The sequence below is a fragment of the Scomber japonicus genome, chromosome 16, assembly GCF_027409825.1.
Source record: "Scomber japonicus isolate fScoJap1 chromosome 16, fScoJap1.pri, whole genome shotgun sequence".
NCBI lineage: Eukaryota > Metazoa > Chordata > Actinopteri > Scombriformes > Scombridae > Scomber > Scomber japonicus.
This window is the reverse complement of record NC_070593.1, coordinates 13,819,510-13,838,114: the sequence shown is the minus strand read 5'-3', so window position 1 is coordinate 13,838,114 and position 18,605 is coordinate 13,819,510. Positions and strand designations below refer to the sequence as shown.

The 18,605-nt window shown below is 40.6% G+C and overlaps 1 protein-coding gene across 1 annotated transcript in view; it reads right to left on the bottom strand.

The window, feature by feature from the left end:
- The window catches only part of pacrg (PARK2 co-regulated), a 139,099-nt gene extending 122,159 nt beyond the window's left edge, over nucleotides 1–16,940 (bottom strand). The window contains exon 1 of the mRNA XM_053335140.1: nucleotides 16,872–16,940. Within this exon, the coding sequence (XP_053191115.1) occupies nucleotides 16,872–16,940 (69 nt within the window). The remainder of the gene's footprint in view (nucleotides 1–16,871) is intronic.
- Between the last annotated feature and the right edge of the window lie 1,665 nt (nucleotides 16,941–18,605).

The following is an 18,605-nucleotide window of genomic DNA, read 5'->3' as shown; positions in this document are numbered from 1 at the left end:
GAAAGCTGAGTTTGTTTTTTTGCAGGTAATAAAAGAGGCGGCTAAGCAGATAAGCAGGCAGCTCATAGAAATAAAACAGCCACACGGGGATATCCTGAGGTGGGCAAACTAGGCCGGAAGCAGGCGATGGAAATGATGAACAGATATGCAACAAGGCAGGCGGGCAGGTGAGTTGTGGGGGGTTTGATATGACAGCAGCCGACCCACAAGGGGAAGGAAGAGGAGGAGGACACACGCAGAGCAGCAGGGGGGCCATCAATTTCACCACAGAGCCACAGACAACCCCGGAGATGAGAGAGGGGAGATCAGGTCAGTCTGATGGCCCGCCACCCACCACACCATACACACACACACACACACACACACACACACACACACAGGGTTTCCTGCAGACCTTATTTGGCCAGGCGCCCCGCCCTGCCTGAAATCTCGAGCGCCCGGGCTACAATGTCGGGCAAAAAAAACAAAAAAAAAACACACAATGCATGCAAGCGACACGGCAGCGCTTGAGAACTAATCTACCAGCACACATAGATAGATTTGTGTTATAATGAATTAATGTTGATTCTCTAGTGCTGCACTGTTTGCCTGCAGTGCATTCTGCGCCACCTCTCTCTCTCTTTCACACACACACACACACACACACACACACGCTACCAGTTCTCTGTCAATCACTCACGTTTGACAGCTCACGTCTCGTCTCACTTCAATACCAGTTAAGTTTTCCTCCGCTTGCTTTTATGTCGGTCCGTAGGGCCTGAATTTCAGCGCGGGATTGCGGGTATTGCGCACAATTTAATTGATTCCCGCAAATCCAACACTTATAATGCGGGAAATTCAAGCACACATTTACAGCGATGTATTACTGTTCAACCAACGTCTGCAGCGGGCCGGAACCGCTGTTTCCGACTGTCTGACTGCGACCCTGAACACACCTGTAGCTCCCTCTGTACATCCCGCTAGCATTAAGTTTAAGGAAACAAACACAGACCGCTGGTTAAAACATAAATCTACATCATCTGAGGCAGAACCTGCTCAGAAAAAACAGCGGAGCCCGCAAAACTAATGAAAACCGCGCCATGTGATGTCAACATTAACAACGTTTATCCTCAGACAGGTAACTGTGACGTTACTATAGCAACAAGCTTCAGGCTAACTGTGACGTTACTATACACTATGCTGCGGTGCTGCGCGTTTTATCAGCTGATGTTACAAAACGTCAATTTTAAGTCACTCAGATGTTTCTCATTCAACAGACCTGAAGAGAGTGAGTGAGGCATTCAACAAGAACATGACGCTACTGAAGCTGAATATAACTACTTAACTGTATAATCCAATCTAATTTAATCCAATACAGCAGCTCTGCTATAAATTCTACATTTATGTTTATTCATATATTTATTTAAGTTTATTAATTTTTTGACAAGAAGGTGAAAATTCAGCTTTATGTTCATTATTGAGAGATTGTGGTGTATTAGGGTGCATTATATTGAATGGTGTTCCTAATATTTTGTCCACTCCATTAACATACATGAGGAGTCACACCACCACCACTTAGTATAACCTCAGTAATAAACAAAGTAGAATTATCACTTTTTTGACAATGTCAACAAAAACTGAAAATGTATAAACTCCAAAAAAAGCAGAATGTATATCAGAGCTGTTTATTGGATTGAATTATATTATATTGCATGTGTTCCTAATGAAGTTGCAGGTGACTGTAGTTCAGAGAATAAAACTATACTATATACCATACTATACTAAATAACTAATTACTATATAATATAGTTCCTTAAATTGAAGGAAAGTGCCAAAATACAATCTGTGGCAAGAATAGGACAAGGTGCAACCTAGGCCCCCCCCCAACAAAGTAAAATCCCCCCTATATGAAGCATTTAAGGGGGGAATTCCCCCCTATTTTAAAAAATGAATTTCAGGCCCAATTATTTAAAGTTAGTAGAGATTCTGGTAAACTTTATTCGTAATAGAGCCGGTGCTTTTGTTTTGACCAGACCGTGCGACTTGCGTCGCGCCTCTCACTGCAGTTTTTTTTTTTTTCGGTTTGCCAATTCATTAATAAAGTGACACACACACACACACACACACACACACACACACACACACTAATCAACATTATATTTAACATTGTCTATAAAAGAGAAAAAAGAACATTAGGTATTAAAACAAAATAAATAAATAAAGACCAATGGGTGCACTGCCTGTCATCTGGACTCAAGCTCACATAGCTTCACTTGACAGCTGTCACACCATTATAAAGCTGGATTTTGTCAAAAATGTTAATGATTTTAAAACTGCCAAATATCATAAACTGTTGAAGATATCAATAAGCTGAGTCACAGAGGAACACAGTTTAGAATTTGAATGAAGTCTCTAGCAGAAAGTATGCTGAAGCTTTAGAGGCTCAAAGAAGTAGGAAGATTTGAAGATTTTGAAGACTGTTCCAATGCACAATGCATTCTCTATAGGACAAAAAAATCAGAAATAATTGAATATTGCAAAAAAGTATGAATAATTGAAAAGAGAAAAGTCATAGCATGCTAGACCAGAAAAGGGTGGAAGTAGTAGTTTTCTGTTTTCTGAATTTTGTGTTTGCTTTGTGTGCCAAACTTATTAGGCCATGACCCCAAAAATAAACAGTTCGTGTTTTCCATCATCATGTTAGTGGGTTTGTTGTTAAGCAACTTCTTTCATATTTTGAGAGCCAAAAATAATAATTGATTAAGCAACTTCTCTTTAATTTTGAGGGCAAAAATAATAATTGAATAATCTAATTAATTAAGTAATTTACCCTTTTTTTGCCGAGAACGGTTGCCGAGAACCGTTCTCGGGTTGAACCCCCCCACACTCACCTCCCCCCCTGGCCAAAGTTTTTTCCTGCAGGAAACCCTGACACACACACACACACACTCACACGTCACAGGTAGCCCGGCACTGACAGATCCCAGAGGAGTGGAGGGAGGCATGGGGAGATAAGCAGACTGCACATGGCTAGGAGATATAGGTTCTACCTCTGATATGAGAATATTGTTTAACAGTGAAGAACATTATCTAGGTGATTAGTATGTATTGCAAAATGAACCCCAGGCCCTTGGTCTTATCGCACAACTAGTGTGACTTTCAATTCCAGGAAATCAGTCTTGCTGCCTGTAAGGCTGTCTGTTAAAAAATGATGCTGGGGGTTTGCTTACAGAGACACCATGCAGAGACCAAAGCCCGGCATGGTCTGAAATGTGACCTTTACATAAATTAAAAAGGGGGGAAAGCGCACTGAAGGCTACATCCCTGCTCTGCTAGTAGATACCCAGGATACACAGCCTCAGTCAGACACACACGTATTCTCTCTATCTGCTCGCTCTGTTTCATATACTTATTTGAATGTGACATTAAAATGCCTCTTAATCCAAAACTTGTTTACTACCACAGTCTAATGGAGAGGAGCTCCCAGCAGAGGTTGTTACAGGAAGCAGTGAGTGTTATATATGGAGCAGGGGTCTGTTACTGAGATCCTGCAAGGATAATGCTCTGAATGATAGTCCACCCTTCAGATTAACCCAGGAGACAAAGAAGAAGAAAAGAAAAGAAAAGAAAAGAAAAACACATTTGCTCACTGGATGCCTTGAAAACAGGCAAGTTCTCCGACGCTTAAAATCTCACAATGTGCTTGCTGCTGCAGTTCAGTTTCAGCAAGGCTACAGGGAGACACACACACACACACACACACACACACACACACACACACAAACAAACAAACAGAAAGAAGTTTAAGCAAAGACATGCCCAAAGAACTTGTTACATATGCAAAGTCATACGGGTCTACTTCAATATTATTAATCCGCCCGCTCCTTCGATCCACTCATCTATCTAATCACCCCTCCCCCTTTCTTCACCTCTTGCTCTGCATTGCAGGTTGCCGACACTCTGACAGTGAAACAGGTGTCTGGGCTATTAGTAATAGTCTTTCTGTGCCACCTCCTCTATCGCACCCCTCTGATGACAAGCATAAATCAAGGCTGTGTTGAAAGGGTGCTAGTCAATCAGGAGTGAGCTACAATAGCAGCCAGGCAGCATCCCAATTGTCAAAGACAAATGATATAGAACTTTCTGTTGATGCGACAGATCTGAAACAGGCCAAAGCAATGACTTAAAAGAGTGCAGCGCTGTTTATTTAGGCAAGAGTTAAATATGAGTTCCCAAGTTCAGTCTGAGCAGCAGAAATCCCTTTCATCATCATAAAATGAACACTCATCTACTTAAGAGGTGTGTTGCATCACCCTCTCTCCGCTGAATCATATTCGCTCTCCAATACCCCCCCCCCCCCTCTCCTCCCCCCACTCTAATTTCCTCTCATAAAAAAGACTGCCTTCTACGACTCTCCTTGGCTTGAATTTTTATGTCTTTTTCGTGGCCCATCTCAGAGGAATGTTGTCAAGGTAATGTGATGATGACCCTTACACTCCTCATTAAATCGCTCAGTATCAGAGCGTCAACTAAATGTCGAAAATGTAAATGTGAAAATTCAGCCAAGACAGCACAGGTGACCTTAAAAAAAAAAAAAGTGGTTGGGAATTCTTTTTTTCTATCTCAACTACAAAGGTCTTCATCACATTTGTTTCATATCACTAGATATCACTAGATAATCTAGTGAGATGCTGATGTGTGAGTACTAATGTAAACAAATGTGACGAAATAGATTACCAAAGAGGCTCCAGAGAGTTATTATGACACAGCTTCAGACTTGTGAAACTTTTATTCTCTTTGTGAAAATACAATTCACTGAACTTAAGGGTAGAAATTCACATCACGATCCCTCCATTTGGTTGGTTATGGCCATGTAGAGCTCCTCTTTCTCACTTAAAGACGATGGTGGAAAACTGGAAAATCTTTACCTTTTGAAATACAATCACACAATAATCTTTATAGAGTAAATGTTCTAATCTGTATAATGTGATCTGGATGGTAGAGAGCAGAGAAGAATGGAGAAGGAGAAATATCAGTGAAATTGCCCCCTTTTTTACTCTCTTCATAAGCAAAATAAAGCTTTCATAAATCTGAAAATGGGATTTAAGAGCGTTAAAGCTTCTTCTATGATGTCTAACAGTTTTTTTTATAAGTGTAAGTGGTTAAAAAAAAGAGCATCAGCCGCTAAATATCATTATGTTCCTCTTTATTCTTTCAGGCTATCTTTGTCAGTAATCAAACTAAATGAGAACCAATGAGAGGTCATGGTCAGTACTGAAAGTGACCAGCCAAAGGAGTGGACTCAAAAAAAAGAGTCACAAAAGCCAACTTGACAAGCAGCAAGTGTTGAGCAGTTGGGAGCATGTGGGGTGGGTCGACCTCACGCTCGTCATATTGGACCAATGCTTTCAGATACTTTCCTGTGCGCTCACAGGGTGGAGATGCTTCCTAGCAAAGAGGGTTTTGCTCTCACGGATACTGTTCTGCATGCACACACCAGGTTTTGAGACTAATTAAACGCCATACACAACGTTACTGAGACAGCCAGACAGGCAGTCCAAACAAAGTCAGTTAGATTCAACAGCACTAAAGAGATGGGTGTCAGAGTGACAGATGGAAAGTTGGGCATCTGTCACTGTGCTGAACCATTTGGCCGAAATCAAAGGGAGACGAGGGCCTTCAAAGGACAGGCAAAGCTGTGTCTGAGGCCAGACATGCTCTGGTGTGCTCCGCAGATAAGGGCCAAGGGGTTATATTGCTTTTCTTCTGTCTCTCCTTTTGTTCTCCTCTGTCTTAAGGGAGTGGGAGGGAGATGGAGAAAAAAGAAGACCGGGAAAAAAAAGTAGAAAAGAGAGAGAGAGAGAGAGAGCGAGGTAGAGTGGGAATGAGTCATGAACAGGTTGCCTGTCTCCTCCTGCCACAGCACGCCTTGTTGATCAAACACTCGTTAGTAGAATTTGCTTGGTGTTTCCGGACGGCGAGGGTAATGAGCAGAGGTGGCTGAAGCAAAGGGTTGTCGGGTCGTGATGTGGATCATTTCTGACAGTATCGGAGTACTTTTGCCTTCCAGCCCTTCCCTTTCCCCTGCCTTCTCCAGATTTGCTGCAGACAAGCGGTTGCCTCCAGCGTACCTTCAACAGGGAGCTAAATAGCAGAGCAATCCTCGCTGGAATTTGGAAGTAAATGCACACACACTGCCTCAAATCTCGAGGGGTTCACAGGTTTACTTTCCTGGCACCAGGTGAAGAATACCGCAGCCCTGAAGCACCATCTATGAAGTCGACTGCTGTGCATTTGAAAACGGGGCGCCACTGTTTCACTGTAGCTCTGCCCTCCGATCCGATCCATCCTCTATGTGGAAACAATTCTCCCATAATAAGGAACATTTTTGTGTGTGTGTTTTTTTTAAAACATTTATTACAAGGATGCAACTGCAATGTACTGCACTCATACATGGTGGGACATTTGTCTTTGACCTTGAGGGATTACATACTTGCAGCGCATTTGGGTGTCTGTGTTGGTCAGCAAAAATTTCAAAGGTCAGGCCAATGTTATTGCACTGACAGTGATTTTGAAAGATTTTCAAAGTGGAGGGGCTAGCAAAACAAAGGCCACCATTTGGCATTATTGGATTGGAACAACCGAGTATGTCAGATACATCGATTTGCCACAGGTTCCCATTATGGTGATGTAGGCAGTGTGTGAGCTGCTGTCAGAGGTGAAAAGTAACGATTTACATTTACTCACGTTACTGTAATTGAGTAGTTTTTTGTGTACTTGTACTTTTTAAAGTAGTTTTAAAAATCTGTAATTTTACTTAAGTATGTTTTGTTTGAAGTATTGTACTCCGCTACATTTTATATCACATCCATTACTGAGTAAAAAAAAGTTTTTTAAAAAGCAGGGGATCGTACAGAAGAGTTTAAATGGCATGATACAATAACTTAACATTCATAAAGTGTTGCAGCCTATGACAACCTGGTAGCTAGCTAACAGAACATAACAAACTCACATATTTATGGACGTACACTAAAAGAAATGTCCATTCATTGTGCTGCTGTCACCTGTCTCACTCTGCAGGTACAGTACAGTCACCCAGTGAGCATGATGCGTTCATGTGCACAGGACAGCATCGGACATGAGAAAATTGAGCGAATGATGCACAGGGCACAGTCTTTTTTTACGGATACTTAGAGTTTGGTCTTCTTTGGGTCATTTAGGGAATGTTACAGCGCTTGTGGCCTTCACTCGTTTTGATTTATAGATTTGCAGTACGACTGTTGGTGAAGAAAAGGATCGTTGTGGCGAGTGGTTGTGTTGTTTGAAAATGTGCTTTGGGATGGTCTCCACTAAAATGATACATTATACCTCCATAAATGTTTTAAATGTCGTGTGACAACACATTTTGTTTTGTCACTTTTACATGAGCAGAATATTTCAGTACTCCATCTCTAATGACTATGTAGTAAAGTGTATAACGCATGCTTAACACTGGCTGATTAGACTCAGGTGGGCCCATTCTCCTCTAGCAAGGACAAGTCAGTCTGATGGCTGATAATGATGGAGGATGAATGGAGAGCTAATGTCCTGTCAGTTTAATACACTTAAAGCAGAGCCTCATTTAGATTTCACTTTAGCTGATTTCTATTCTGACCAAAATAAGAGTGTATGAGTCAGTGTGCTTTTGAAAGAATATTTTATTGCACACGTGGATAATAACACGGTACACAAAACAAAACAATGTAAATGTTTGATGAAGATTGACTTTAACTTCAAAGTAAATTAACCACAATTACAAACACTATTACAAAAGGTGGTTCAGAGGAGATTGACAGCAAATTAGCAGCATTTGTCAGTCATAAAAACAGGTCTGGCTATCAGCACTTTAATCCTGAGTTATAAATTGTTTACAATGTAGAGAGGAACAGGTATGAAAATTATGACAAAATACTGACAAATTGCCTCTAAAAGGATGAAAGGTGGTCACAAATTAAAACTAAGCAATAGTGATATGATGGAGGTACACAGTGCACAGGGCAAACTGAAGCTGTGGAGAATTTGCATAACCTGCCTTCGTAGCAGTAGAAATAATGATTTAGTTATTTCAGTGTTTCATCCTGTTTCATGAAATGTTTAGCATATTTTGTCTGTATGTTTGCTTGTAGTTACGGTAACAGTGTGTCTAATTGGTTACAAAAAAAAACATAAAAAGCCATAACAAGGGCTTTAATTAACTGTTTCTCAGCCCACAGTTTATAGCTAACACACTGTATGTTTTCATTTGGTTTCAATCTTATTTATTATTATTGCTTAAAAATTACAAGATTTACATGCACTCTGCCATCTGAGCAACAGCGAGGCAGAAAAGCAGATGATGAAACAAGGAAAACAGTTTTAATTGAAAAGTTATTTTATCACTCTGGCTATTTTAAGGACCTTTCTTTTTCTTTTTTTTCTTTTTTGTATTGTAAATTTTACACATAAAACACAGAAATGTGCAAGTCTCTCAGAATGTGAAACTGTCAAAATAATAAAACTAAAGTAATTGTCCAAATATAATGGATAAGAAAATTTATTAGGTTGCAATATAGTACCGTGAAACCGTTTTGTAAAACAGTTTTGGATGAGATTGCTGGTTTATATCAACAACATTAAAGAAAATAAAAAGCTTAATGTTTAAAAGTAAGGAGAGGTAAAACCAAATGGAGTGATAACTCCACTGTCTTCACTGACACCAAGCCAATAAAGTGGGATAAAACAAACATTGGCTGACAACTTATTAAGCAAATTGATTTTATGGCCATTTTTAACCATGTACAAAGAACTTGGTGTCTAATGGACAAAACAACATGCATATCGTGTTTGTGTATGTGTGTGTGTGTGTGTGTGTGTGTGTGTGTTCATGTTAAACATAGCCACATAAAAGCGTATCCTTATATTCATGCTTCAAATACGACTGAGACTAAGTGAAAACAAGCATGTAATTCAGATGACGCAGCCTCTACATTCTTGATTTTGGTTCAAGAAGGGCACAATTCGTAGAGGAGGCATCGGCCTAGACGTCCTCTGCATTGGTTATCACATGACATGGGCCTAATTAACTCTAGAGTGGAAAACAGAGCCTCTGCAAGGAGCAATAAACATTCTCCATTAAAAGCCATCTAATTAGGATGCAAGCTACGAGGGCTTGAAGGAGACCATAACAAACACGGAGGCCGGTGTAATTGTCAACCGAGCTCCGAGGAAAGCAAACATAATAGACATAATCAGCCGAGCACCTCCTATAAGGTCATGAAGGGAAGGCTGTGGAAGTACTTCTCCATATCTGACTCAAGTTTCCAGATGGTGTTTTCCTCGACTGCGGAAAAGGTTACACACATTTCTGCCAGTCACGCAATTCAGATGACACGCTATCAATTATAACCCCATCTATCAATTGGTACCTGGCGAGGAAAAGCACGAGGCACAGAGACAACTTCTTGTAAACATCTGCCAAAATCATCTTTTAGTTAAATGTTGTGGATTTTTTTTTTAAATCTGTGTCAAAACACCAAAATCTTGAGTTGAAGTGGAGAGCAAAGTCATGGTGGTTTCACCATGGCTCCACTTCCCCTTTTATAGTCACTCTTAATTAACCACATTTAACAAACAAGTCTCTTTAAACAATGTTGAAAATGTGCTTTTATTTTGGGTCGGTCTTATTTTTCCCACTGCTTTTAAAAGTAAGCGGCAGGGCAGCCAAAGTCAACAAAGTCAAAAGTTATGGGAGAAACTGTATGATTTCCAAGTCAGCCTAGTGCTCGAGACCTTTAGGCTCCATGGTTGATCGATAGTAATGGAAACGCCAGCAGGCTCCCAGAGCCCATTGCCAATTTAACCTGTTTCACCATGACTCAATTCTTCCTCAAATAACCCAGATGCTTACTGGGATGGACTACGGGCTTCTGGTGCTGATAAGATGAGCGTGCAGGAGCAGAGGGAAGGAAAGACGGACACAGAAAAATAGTTTTAGTGTGTGCATGTGTGTGCGTGTGTGTGTGTGTGAGTGAGTGAGGTTTACACTGTGAGGCCGTCCAGATGGGGCAAGCAAGTTGACAGGTGAGAGAATCTACAGCATAGTATCCAACTGCGGAAACCCAAACTCAACTTACCTTTACTTGCATAGGTATGCTTCACACACACACACACACACACACACACACGCACACACGCACACAACACATACACAAAAACACATACACATACACAAAAACACCCCTGCCAGCTTCATTGCCAATTTATGTATCATGCTGGGCAGATTATGAGTTCCTGTGTCAGGTAAATGTGTTTAGAGCGATGGGGAGGAATGATTTTGACTGTGAGTGAAAATAATAAATAGACAGATTCATCTCCATAAAAGCTTTCAAGGATTCAATCATGGTCAACAACTGCCTGCTGTCCATATAACTGACAATGGGCTTATTTTTATCTCAAACGCACGACCCCTTTTTTCATCTTTGTTGTGCTCATGCTCTGTTTGTTAAGATTTCTCCACCCCGCCGTGTTTCAGTGGACGGAAGTAAAGATTAAATCATTTTAAATCAAGCTTTTAACCGATACACAACGGGCGATAAGCAAACTTTTGAAATCTGGATTAATTCAAAACCAAATTAAATTTATACCAGCATTTTAAGCAGGTGCATGTTGTAATTTAATAGTGCGATTACACTTAATCAGGTTGTGCCAAAATTCGCAGCTAATTTAAGCACTAATTAAGGATCAATTCTGAACTGTCACTTGTTAAATTTGTTCAGATGGCTTAATTTATTAAGATGACACTAAGGGGTTAGTGCATCAAAGGCAAAGAGCCGAGACAGAGTCAACACATCTCTGAAGCAACCTTATCAAAGCACGGCTCTGAACTATTGACTAAAGACAAAATTACTTTGATACAATACAATTAAATCCCAAAAATCAAAGCCCTCCTACGTTCTGTTACCTCTTGTTATTATTTTATCGATTGGGTTGAGGGTTTATCATACAGTCTAATAGCACCTTTTCTTCTCAGTGTAAAATATCTTTATATTTAGGTATTTAAGGACTTTCCTGGTTGAATGAAGGAAAGACGATGATAGAGAGAGAGACAGATGAAGACAGACAGGGAGACAGCACGGGGGGCAGAGACATCTGCTCAGGTGTATAATGATGACGCAGTGGGGGGAGGAAAGGGAATAAGATATGGAGGTCATGTTTGCTAGTACGGAGTCTCCATCTGTCCCCCCAGGGAGGTTAGTGGAGGTGAGCTGGGGCAGGGATGCTGCGTCGTGGGCTTAAGGGGTTGACGGGTGGTTTGCATGGAGGGTTTGTGTCAGACTCGGGGACACAGCGTTTGTCTTCTAGCTCGATTTTTATCGCACGGGCCAAGCGAACAGTAAATGAGGTACGCTTGTAATGAAAGCGGTCTATCAGGTCGGGCAATCTGCTGACCCTCGCGCACACAGACACACACACACACACACACACACAAAAGTTGGGGTTGAGATCAGGTGTAGTTTGTATCGATTTGCCCTCTCAGATGAACTGTGCAATATGGTGTCTTAAAGAGGATCGTGTCCGTGTTGTTGCATGTGGGTTGTATATGTAGTGTAGAACATAGGAAGGGGGGGGGGGGGGGGTGCAGACATTTTGAACTTTCATCCTCTCTTTCATGTCTTCTCATAAAAGGAGCATTTTCCGAGAAAAAAGGGGCCGCATGACACTTCAGACCTTGAAAATGTCATCACTGAGACAGTCTTTGTTAAAGCACAGACGGCAGTACACAAAAAAGAGGAAATACTATAAAGGACACCGTGTTATTGCAAACATCCGACAAATCATAGCCTACATAAATCAATCCAGGGGCATGATGATGATCGTGGGGCACATATTCCACATCCTCTATAATCAATTCTATCTACATGAGTGTGTCTGATAGATATTGACCCAGTGTTTTCACCTTCAGGTAGGTGTTTAAACTGATTCCTGTCTGTTGTTGCATCTGCTTTTAAACGTACATCAAATAAGAAATGAGAAGATGGCCTGAAAAAGAGAAGAAGAGTCCTGTTTTTGTTGCTTTCCCTCCAGTCATACATGTATTTATTAATATGTCTATGCTATTTAAACTCTTTTTAATGTACAAATTGAAGGAACTGACAGGATTACATTTCACTTCACTGTGATTGTGCCTGATTGATTGACAGCAGCTGGAGAACCAGTCCACCCTAACCCTAACCAACCAGAGCTTTAGAGTCGGTATTAAGAATAAGGATGTCATCTCTTTGTTTTTAATGTTTATTATTCTTGCAAAGCACTTTGTGAACTTTTATTTCTGTTAAAGGTAATATACTAGGGGTGTGACGAGATCTCGTGCCACGAGATATCACAAGACTAAAATGTGACAATATTTCTCATTGAAGTGAATGTTGTCTCGTAAAGCTATAATTAAGGGGCGCACCAAAAAACCAAAAAAGACGATCAGTTTTCTATCGCTCATTTGCACGTCATGTCTTCTTTTTATAATGTCACATGTGGATCATTAACCTTGTTGCAGCTTTTACCTGGTGAGAAGATCTCAGTCAGAAGAAGTAGATGAGGAGAGAGGAGCAGTAGGTAGGTTAACCTCAGGTCTCTACACTGAGAGCCTGAGGTAGGAGGAGCGGAGGAATCTAGCACAGCTATGGAAGTCTAATGATGCAAAAAGTTAAATGAGTCACCAAATTATAACACAATTTATATGTTGTTCTACTTGTGTATTTATGTGACTGGTAGTGTACATTCATGAAAAATAGTCACATAAATGGGGCCACAGAGAATGTGAATGATATTGTTGCAGCTGTACAAGGAACGGACAAATTTGTGATTTGCTACCAGCTGACAACATGGTAATTCAGTCTAATTATCAGGAATAATTAAGAGTCTCAACGACGAGTCATTGAAATCAATTAATTAGAAAATCAATCAATTAGTCGATCAACAGAAAATATACTGGAAACTATTTTGATAATGGACAGATAATCAATTCAGTCTTTTGTTTTTTAGAAAATGGTAAAACAAATGTGAGGATTTGAAGCTCTTAATGTGTCATACATTATCACAGACTGTTCACACAAAGACATTTGCTTATGTCACTTTGGGCTCTACCATCATCGCCATCTTCTGACATTTATACAAAAATAATTAATTGATTATTCAAACAAATGATCGACATTTTAATTGATAGTGAAAATAATAATTAGTTGGAGCTCCAGAATAAACTGAATACACTGATTAAACTCTACTTAGGTTCAGGGCTCAGTATTGTGCACGCTGGCTCAATGAGATCTTATTAGGGCATTTAAACAGAAGAGAGTAAAAACTGCTATGTCAAAATCTCTCTCAAAGATCTGTTGGATCATTGTAGGCAATTTTGCAAATCAGTAAGCAGCACTTCTTTGTGGCAATATTAAATTTCATATTATTTCTGCATCAATCTGATTAATACCTTCATTTGTCAGGTATTCAGTTTGCTGGATTAGCCAAAATCATGCATCCCAACACCGTTACACTGATAGAAGATGTTATCCGTGTTGTCCACTCTGACTGAATAGCTCAAGAAAATCTTCCTTTCCTCAGTAGCTGGTTTATCTGATGTCAGCTGCGACGATCAGCGTGTGTTCAGTATGTGTATTCATGTCCATTCGTGTCACACAACATTGCACAGGTGTTTGGGTTTTCTCCCTGATCCCGTTATTTTTTGTCACCTTTTGCTGAAATAAGCCTCTGACACAGAAAATAACAGCTCTGTTTCCCGTCTCTGTCTGAAACACAAGGTGATGACCTCCCACCAGAATGTAAAGTGCATCTTTTTTCTGTCTTTAAATGCTCGGGGATTGAATCAGTAGAGGAAAAAAAATGGTTGAGAGTTTCAGGGGCTATGTGCTATTGATTCAATTTCTATGACCACAAATACTTTAAAGCATAATAAGCCTATGCTTCAACTCCCCATACCCTTTCAAGTCTTGAAATGGCCTTGTCGTTACCTACAAATCACAGCTCTCCGCAAAGCTGCCCTCTCCAGAGCGATATGTCAGTGACCACAGGGGAGGAAAAAAACAGAGGGCAACAGACACAAGCAAGCCTCTGAAAAATGTAATGGTTTTTGTTGAGGATTTAGCCAGTGGTATAGCGGTGCGAGAGTATCATTCATGTTCCAGACACTGCAGATCCTCTGGGGAGATGGTGAATATTAAAGGGCTTTGCCGGAGCCTTCCTCGTGAAGGCTCTTTGACAGGAGATTTGTTTATGACCTTCAAAAAAAGGAGGAGGAAGTCAATGATAGCTCCGACTGCCTCTTTTGCATCTCAAGGCAAACCCCTGCCACAGAGAGAGAGAAAAAGATAGAGAGAGAGAGAGCTGCAGTTTCAATTCCAAGTATTTACTGTCGTCATGTAGGCCTGATTCTTTTAAGTGGAGAGCGAATGTAACAAGGCAATAGAAAACAAATTAGTGGCTCAGAGAGGAAGGACCTAGTTAAAAAAATGTTTGCATCAAAGTACCCAAGACTGGACAGAGAGGATTGCTGACGGAAAATATTCAACTGACACTTCCCTCAAATTAAATTATTGCTGACCATGGACGCCTCAACTTGCAGTGCGCTCATTTCACCATGAAATACGTCAAAGCTGTCAACAATTAGAGCGTGAAACAAAAAGCAGAAAGCAAATCAATGTATTCTTGGAATATCCCTTGGATACTTTGCAGGTTTCGTATTCCTAAACCTAGTATATAAAAAATTACTTGTAGTGGAAGCCACCTGTCCTCATTTCAACTCGTATGAAGAAAGAGATTCTCGGAGTATCGTGCTGTTTCAATGGGCTGGGGAATAATTGCCTGAGAAAACCAAATGCCTCAATCTGTCAATTTAAGCAATGTGACTGCGTGTGACGAGCTTTGTTGCTCACCAGCAGCAACTGTCTCTGTGTAAAAGGTGCCAAGTGAGAATTAAAAGCAAGCAGACGTAATGTGTGAGGCGTCTCAGACTGTGTTCGTTATATAGTGAGTTCCTCTAAAACAGAGCCAAGCAAAATACACAACTCCTCTCCTCGTGAGCGAAATCGACTGAACTCGCTGCTGAGTAACTTTTCTGTCTCAAGTGAGGATGAGTCTTTGTGGCTCATTCGTGAAGGACTCAAATTAACATAGGTTTCAGTGTTACATGTTTTATGGCATATTTTTTCCATTAAGTGGACATAAATCCTGATTAGCCCTGGTTTATGTGAGCCAAACTCAAGATCTCCACGTGAAAATGTGCTGCTAGGAAGCTTGCTTCCTTCAGCTGATTACAGTTTATCACCTTCGCTGCTCCTATGGACTGCCACATCTGTCAGACCACAGCAGGGGAGGCTACATGTGCACATCTTTCACTTACCTTTACTGGCAAACTATATCAGTGAGGGGAGGAAAGCCAGTTCCCATTAATGTTTAAAAAAAAGTGGTCTGGCAAATTTTGTCCATTTCACAATCATACTAGTACACTAACCCATAGACCACCATGACAACAAACATATAACTCATCCTGGTCTAATAGATTTACCGATACAGGACCCAGCCCGCATACAAGTGGTCCAGATTTCTACTAATAATATAATTTTTGGCAGCACAAAAGCAGGTTTTACTGACCACTCAATACATCCATCAATAAAGACTAATGTCCTCTGCTATATAAACCTATTACACTTTCCAGATCCATCTTCATTTGCAGTAAATGAGAAGAGAGGAAGACCTTACTTGGCTGTCTTTGGAAATTAGTCTACCCTTTCAATAACTACACTAGAGGTCCAATACAGGGGGACTGCTCAGCAAGGAAACCAAGGTCATGATGCTCTTGTTTATCAAAGAATAAAGAGAAAAGGCACTGAGGCTGCTTTAGATGAATGCATAAAAGCTTTTGTGGCTGAGCAAATAATATGACATCTCTCTGAGCTTGTAAAATCAAATCATGTGTTGCATACAACTCCCCAGCTACCCCACACGCATGCCAATCTATAAAACCTTCCTTAATGTGGTGGGGGAAAAAAAAAAAGAAAAAAGACATTTGCATTTTTTTAAGCATATGGCTTCTGGATTTCTTAGCGTCTAATGATAGCGCTATAGCTTTGAAATGGCTTTTAAAAGTGTCATTTTCAGCCCATAAAAGTTACTGGATGATTTTAGAGCTCTCAAATCCCCACACTTGTGTGAAACTCATCCAAGCTTGTCTGACCAAAAGTCTTGCACACATACACACACACACATGCTCACACAAAAACACATGGAAAGCAAAATGATGGTTAGAGAGAGTATGTTCAAGTATTCTGGTTTTTGCTTTTTTTCCCCACTTTTTCCCATCCTCATTTTTCTGTGTTGTGTGCTGAGATTTCACACGAAGAGCAAAAAAGATTATAGGTTCTCCTGAGTAACAATAGACAAATGATAGGGGGAAAAGAATGGGTAGGAGAATAATTCAAAGGAGAAAGTAAGAGGCTGCCCCATCCCTCCATCCTTTTCCATCCATTGTAACTTATCCACACAGATGGCAGCATGAGTCGAAACAGAGTCTTCATGTACTACACAAAGCACAACTCAACCTCTCTGGCTCTGTTACAATACACTCTTGACTGAGACTTCGAGATAGCATTCAGAAACACTGTTAGAGAATGAAACTCGGTGTAAAGTTAGACAGCTTGTGCTCACTGACCGAAACGGTGCAGCCTTACAGACTGTGTGTGCAGCCTATCAGCCCATCACATATTATCACAACTTCCCGTTGCCAGTCAGTAGCTTCAGAATAAGCACGTCCAAACTTAATGCTACATGCACTGCTAACTGTTAGAGCTAACCCAAATAACTTCACTCACCACGGAGTTCTTCATGGTGGCCTTCACGGTGAAGCCTTGCGCTCTCAGGTCCGTCTTGCTCCTCGACATATCGGCAGGTCTTTCTTTGTTGTAAATGGTGTGACGAATCCAAATCAAACTGAAAACGAGCAGCAATGTTGCTATTTGGTAGTTGTCTGACTCTCTGTTTATCGTGGTGGTTGCTATGCAACGTCAGAGACGCTGTACTTTGGTTGCTGCGGAGACGCGTGTCTCCTTGTTACCATAGAAACTCCGGTCCGGGTACTGCTGAAACAGAGGAAAGAGGACATATTAGTTAATAACTCGCCTAATAAATACACAGCTGTTTCTCGTGGATTCTTTAACACTTTCAGAACTCCACATCATCATATGTGTGTACCCTGAATGGTTTAGTTTTTCTTTATCAATTATAAGTGTTACCATCCCACTCAAGTTGACTTATGAAAAGCAACGTATACCCGTTCATTTTTTGTGCATGCGAAAATTGTGTTTCTTTTTTCAAAAGTGCCTCCTAATAAAATGCTTGGCTACTTAAAAAAAAAAAAAAAAAAAAAAAAAAAAAAAAAAAACAGGAAACATGACATTTTTCAAAAATATATAATTAAGATGTGGACATAATCATTACAATGCATTTTTACATATTAACCCTGCCACCTAATCATTTCAGTTATCATGAGGTCAGAATGGTGCATACAATATAGCTAGTGTTTGTGTTTGCATGGATGTGCAACAATAATTAAGGTCCAGTAGGTGGGCAGAAGATTTTTGCTGCACCTCACACTTCTGTTCAGTGAAAATAATGGGTCAAATTGGTACCCTGCATACTTCTGCCAGCAGGTTAGTTTAACACGCTGAACTAATGGGCTACAAACAGGGGGAAGGTGACCTAAGCTCACACTGGATGACCTGCCTTTTTGTGTGCTGCTGCAGCAACTGCCAAGCCACCACCCTTTCATCATAGACACAGAGTATCGATCATAATCTCAGATCATCATTATACTCATGCAGTGGATCTTCATCCAGGAGTAAATACTTTGTGATGCTCTTTGGCAGGTAGACCAAGGCCTTGACTCTCAATAAGCTGGTTAGAGAGCGGACTGAGCACTGAATCATTCCAATTTAGGGATGTGGCACTTTTAATCTTCAAATATCGTTTTTGCGTCTGGAGACTTTCTTGGGTGAACTTGTGCAACTGTTATTAATCTTCAGTGCACAGGCAATTTCTCTAAAAGCCCCTATTTGTTTTTTATGGCTCCATTGAGAGAGGAGGGTATAGCAGCAGGGAGGGAGACTGTAAACAAGGTATGCAAGGAAGGCAAGTTATGTCCCTGTCAGCATTCAATGCTGGTCTCTCTCTTTCTCTCTCCCTCTCTCTGCCTCCCCTCAGAGGATTAAAAAGAGGAAGAGGGGAGTTTTCAGAAAGCAAACTGAGCAAACTGGAGCGTCAGCATGAATTCAGCTGGACTGAGAAATGACTGTTCAAACAGAACTGCTCTATCTCACTCCTGTGAGTGTGTGGTAAGGGGGTAGCTGGTCTTTGTGCATTGTGCTAAGATATCTTGCAGGAATCAAGCATGAAATACAAAATATATTGTTAGTTTTGCCACACTCTCAAATTCTGTCTGTTCATGTGGGAATGTGTGTGTGTAAACGTGTATATCCCTGTCAAGATTCTAGTGTCGGTCACTCTTCGGGTCAAATTTATATCTAAGTTTCATACAGCCACTTCAAGGA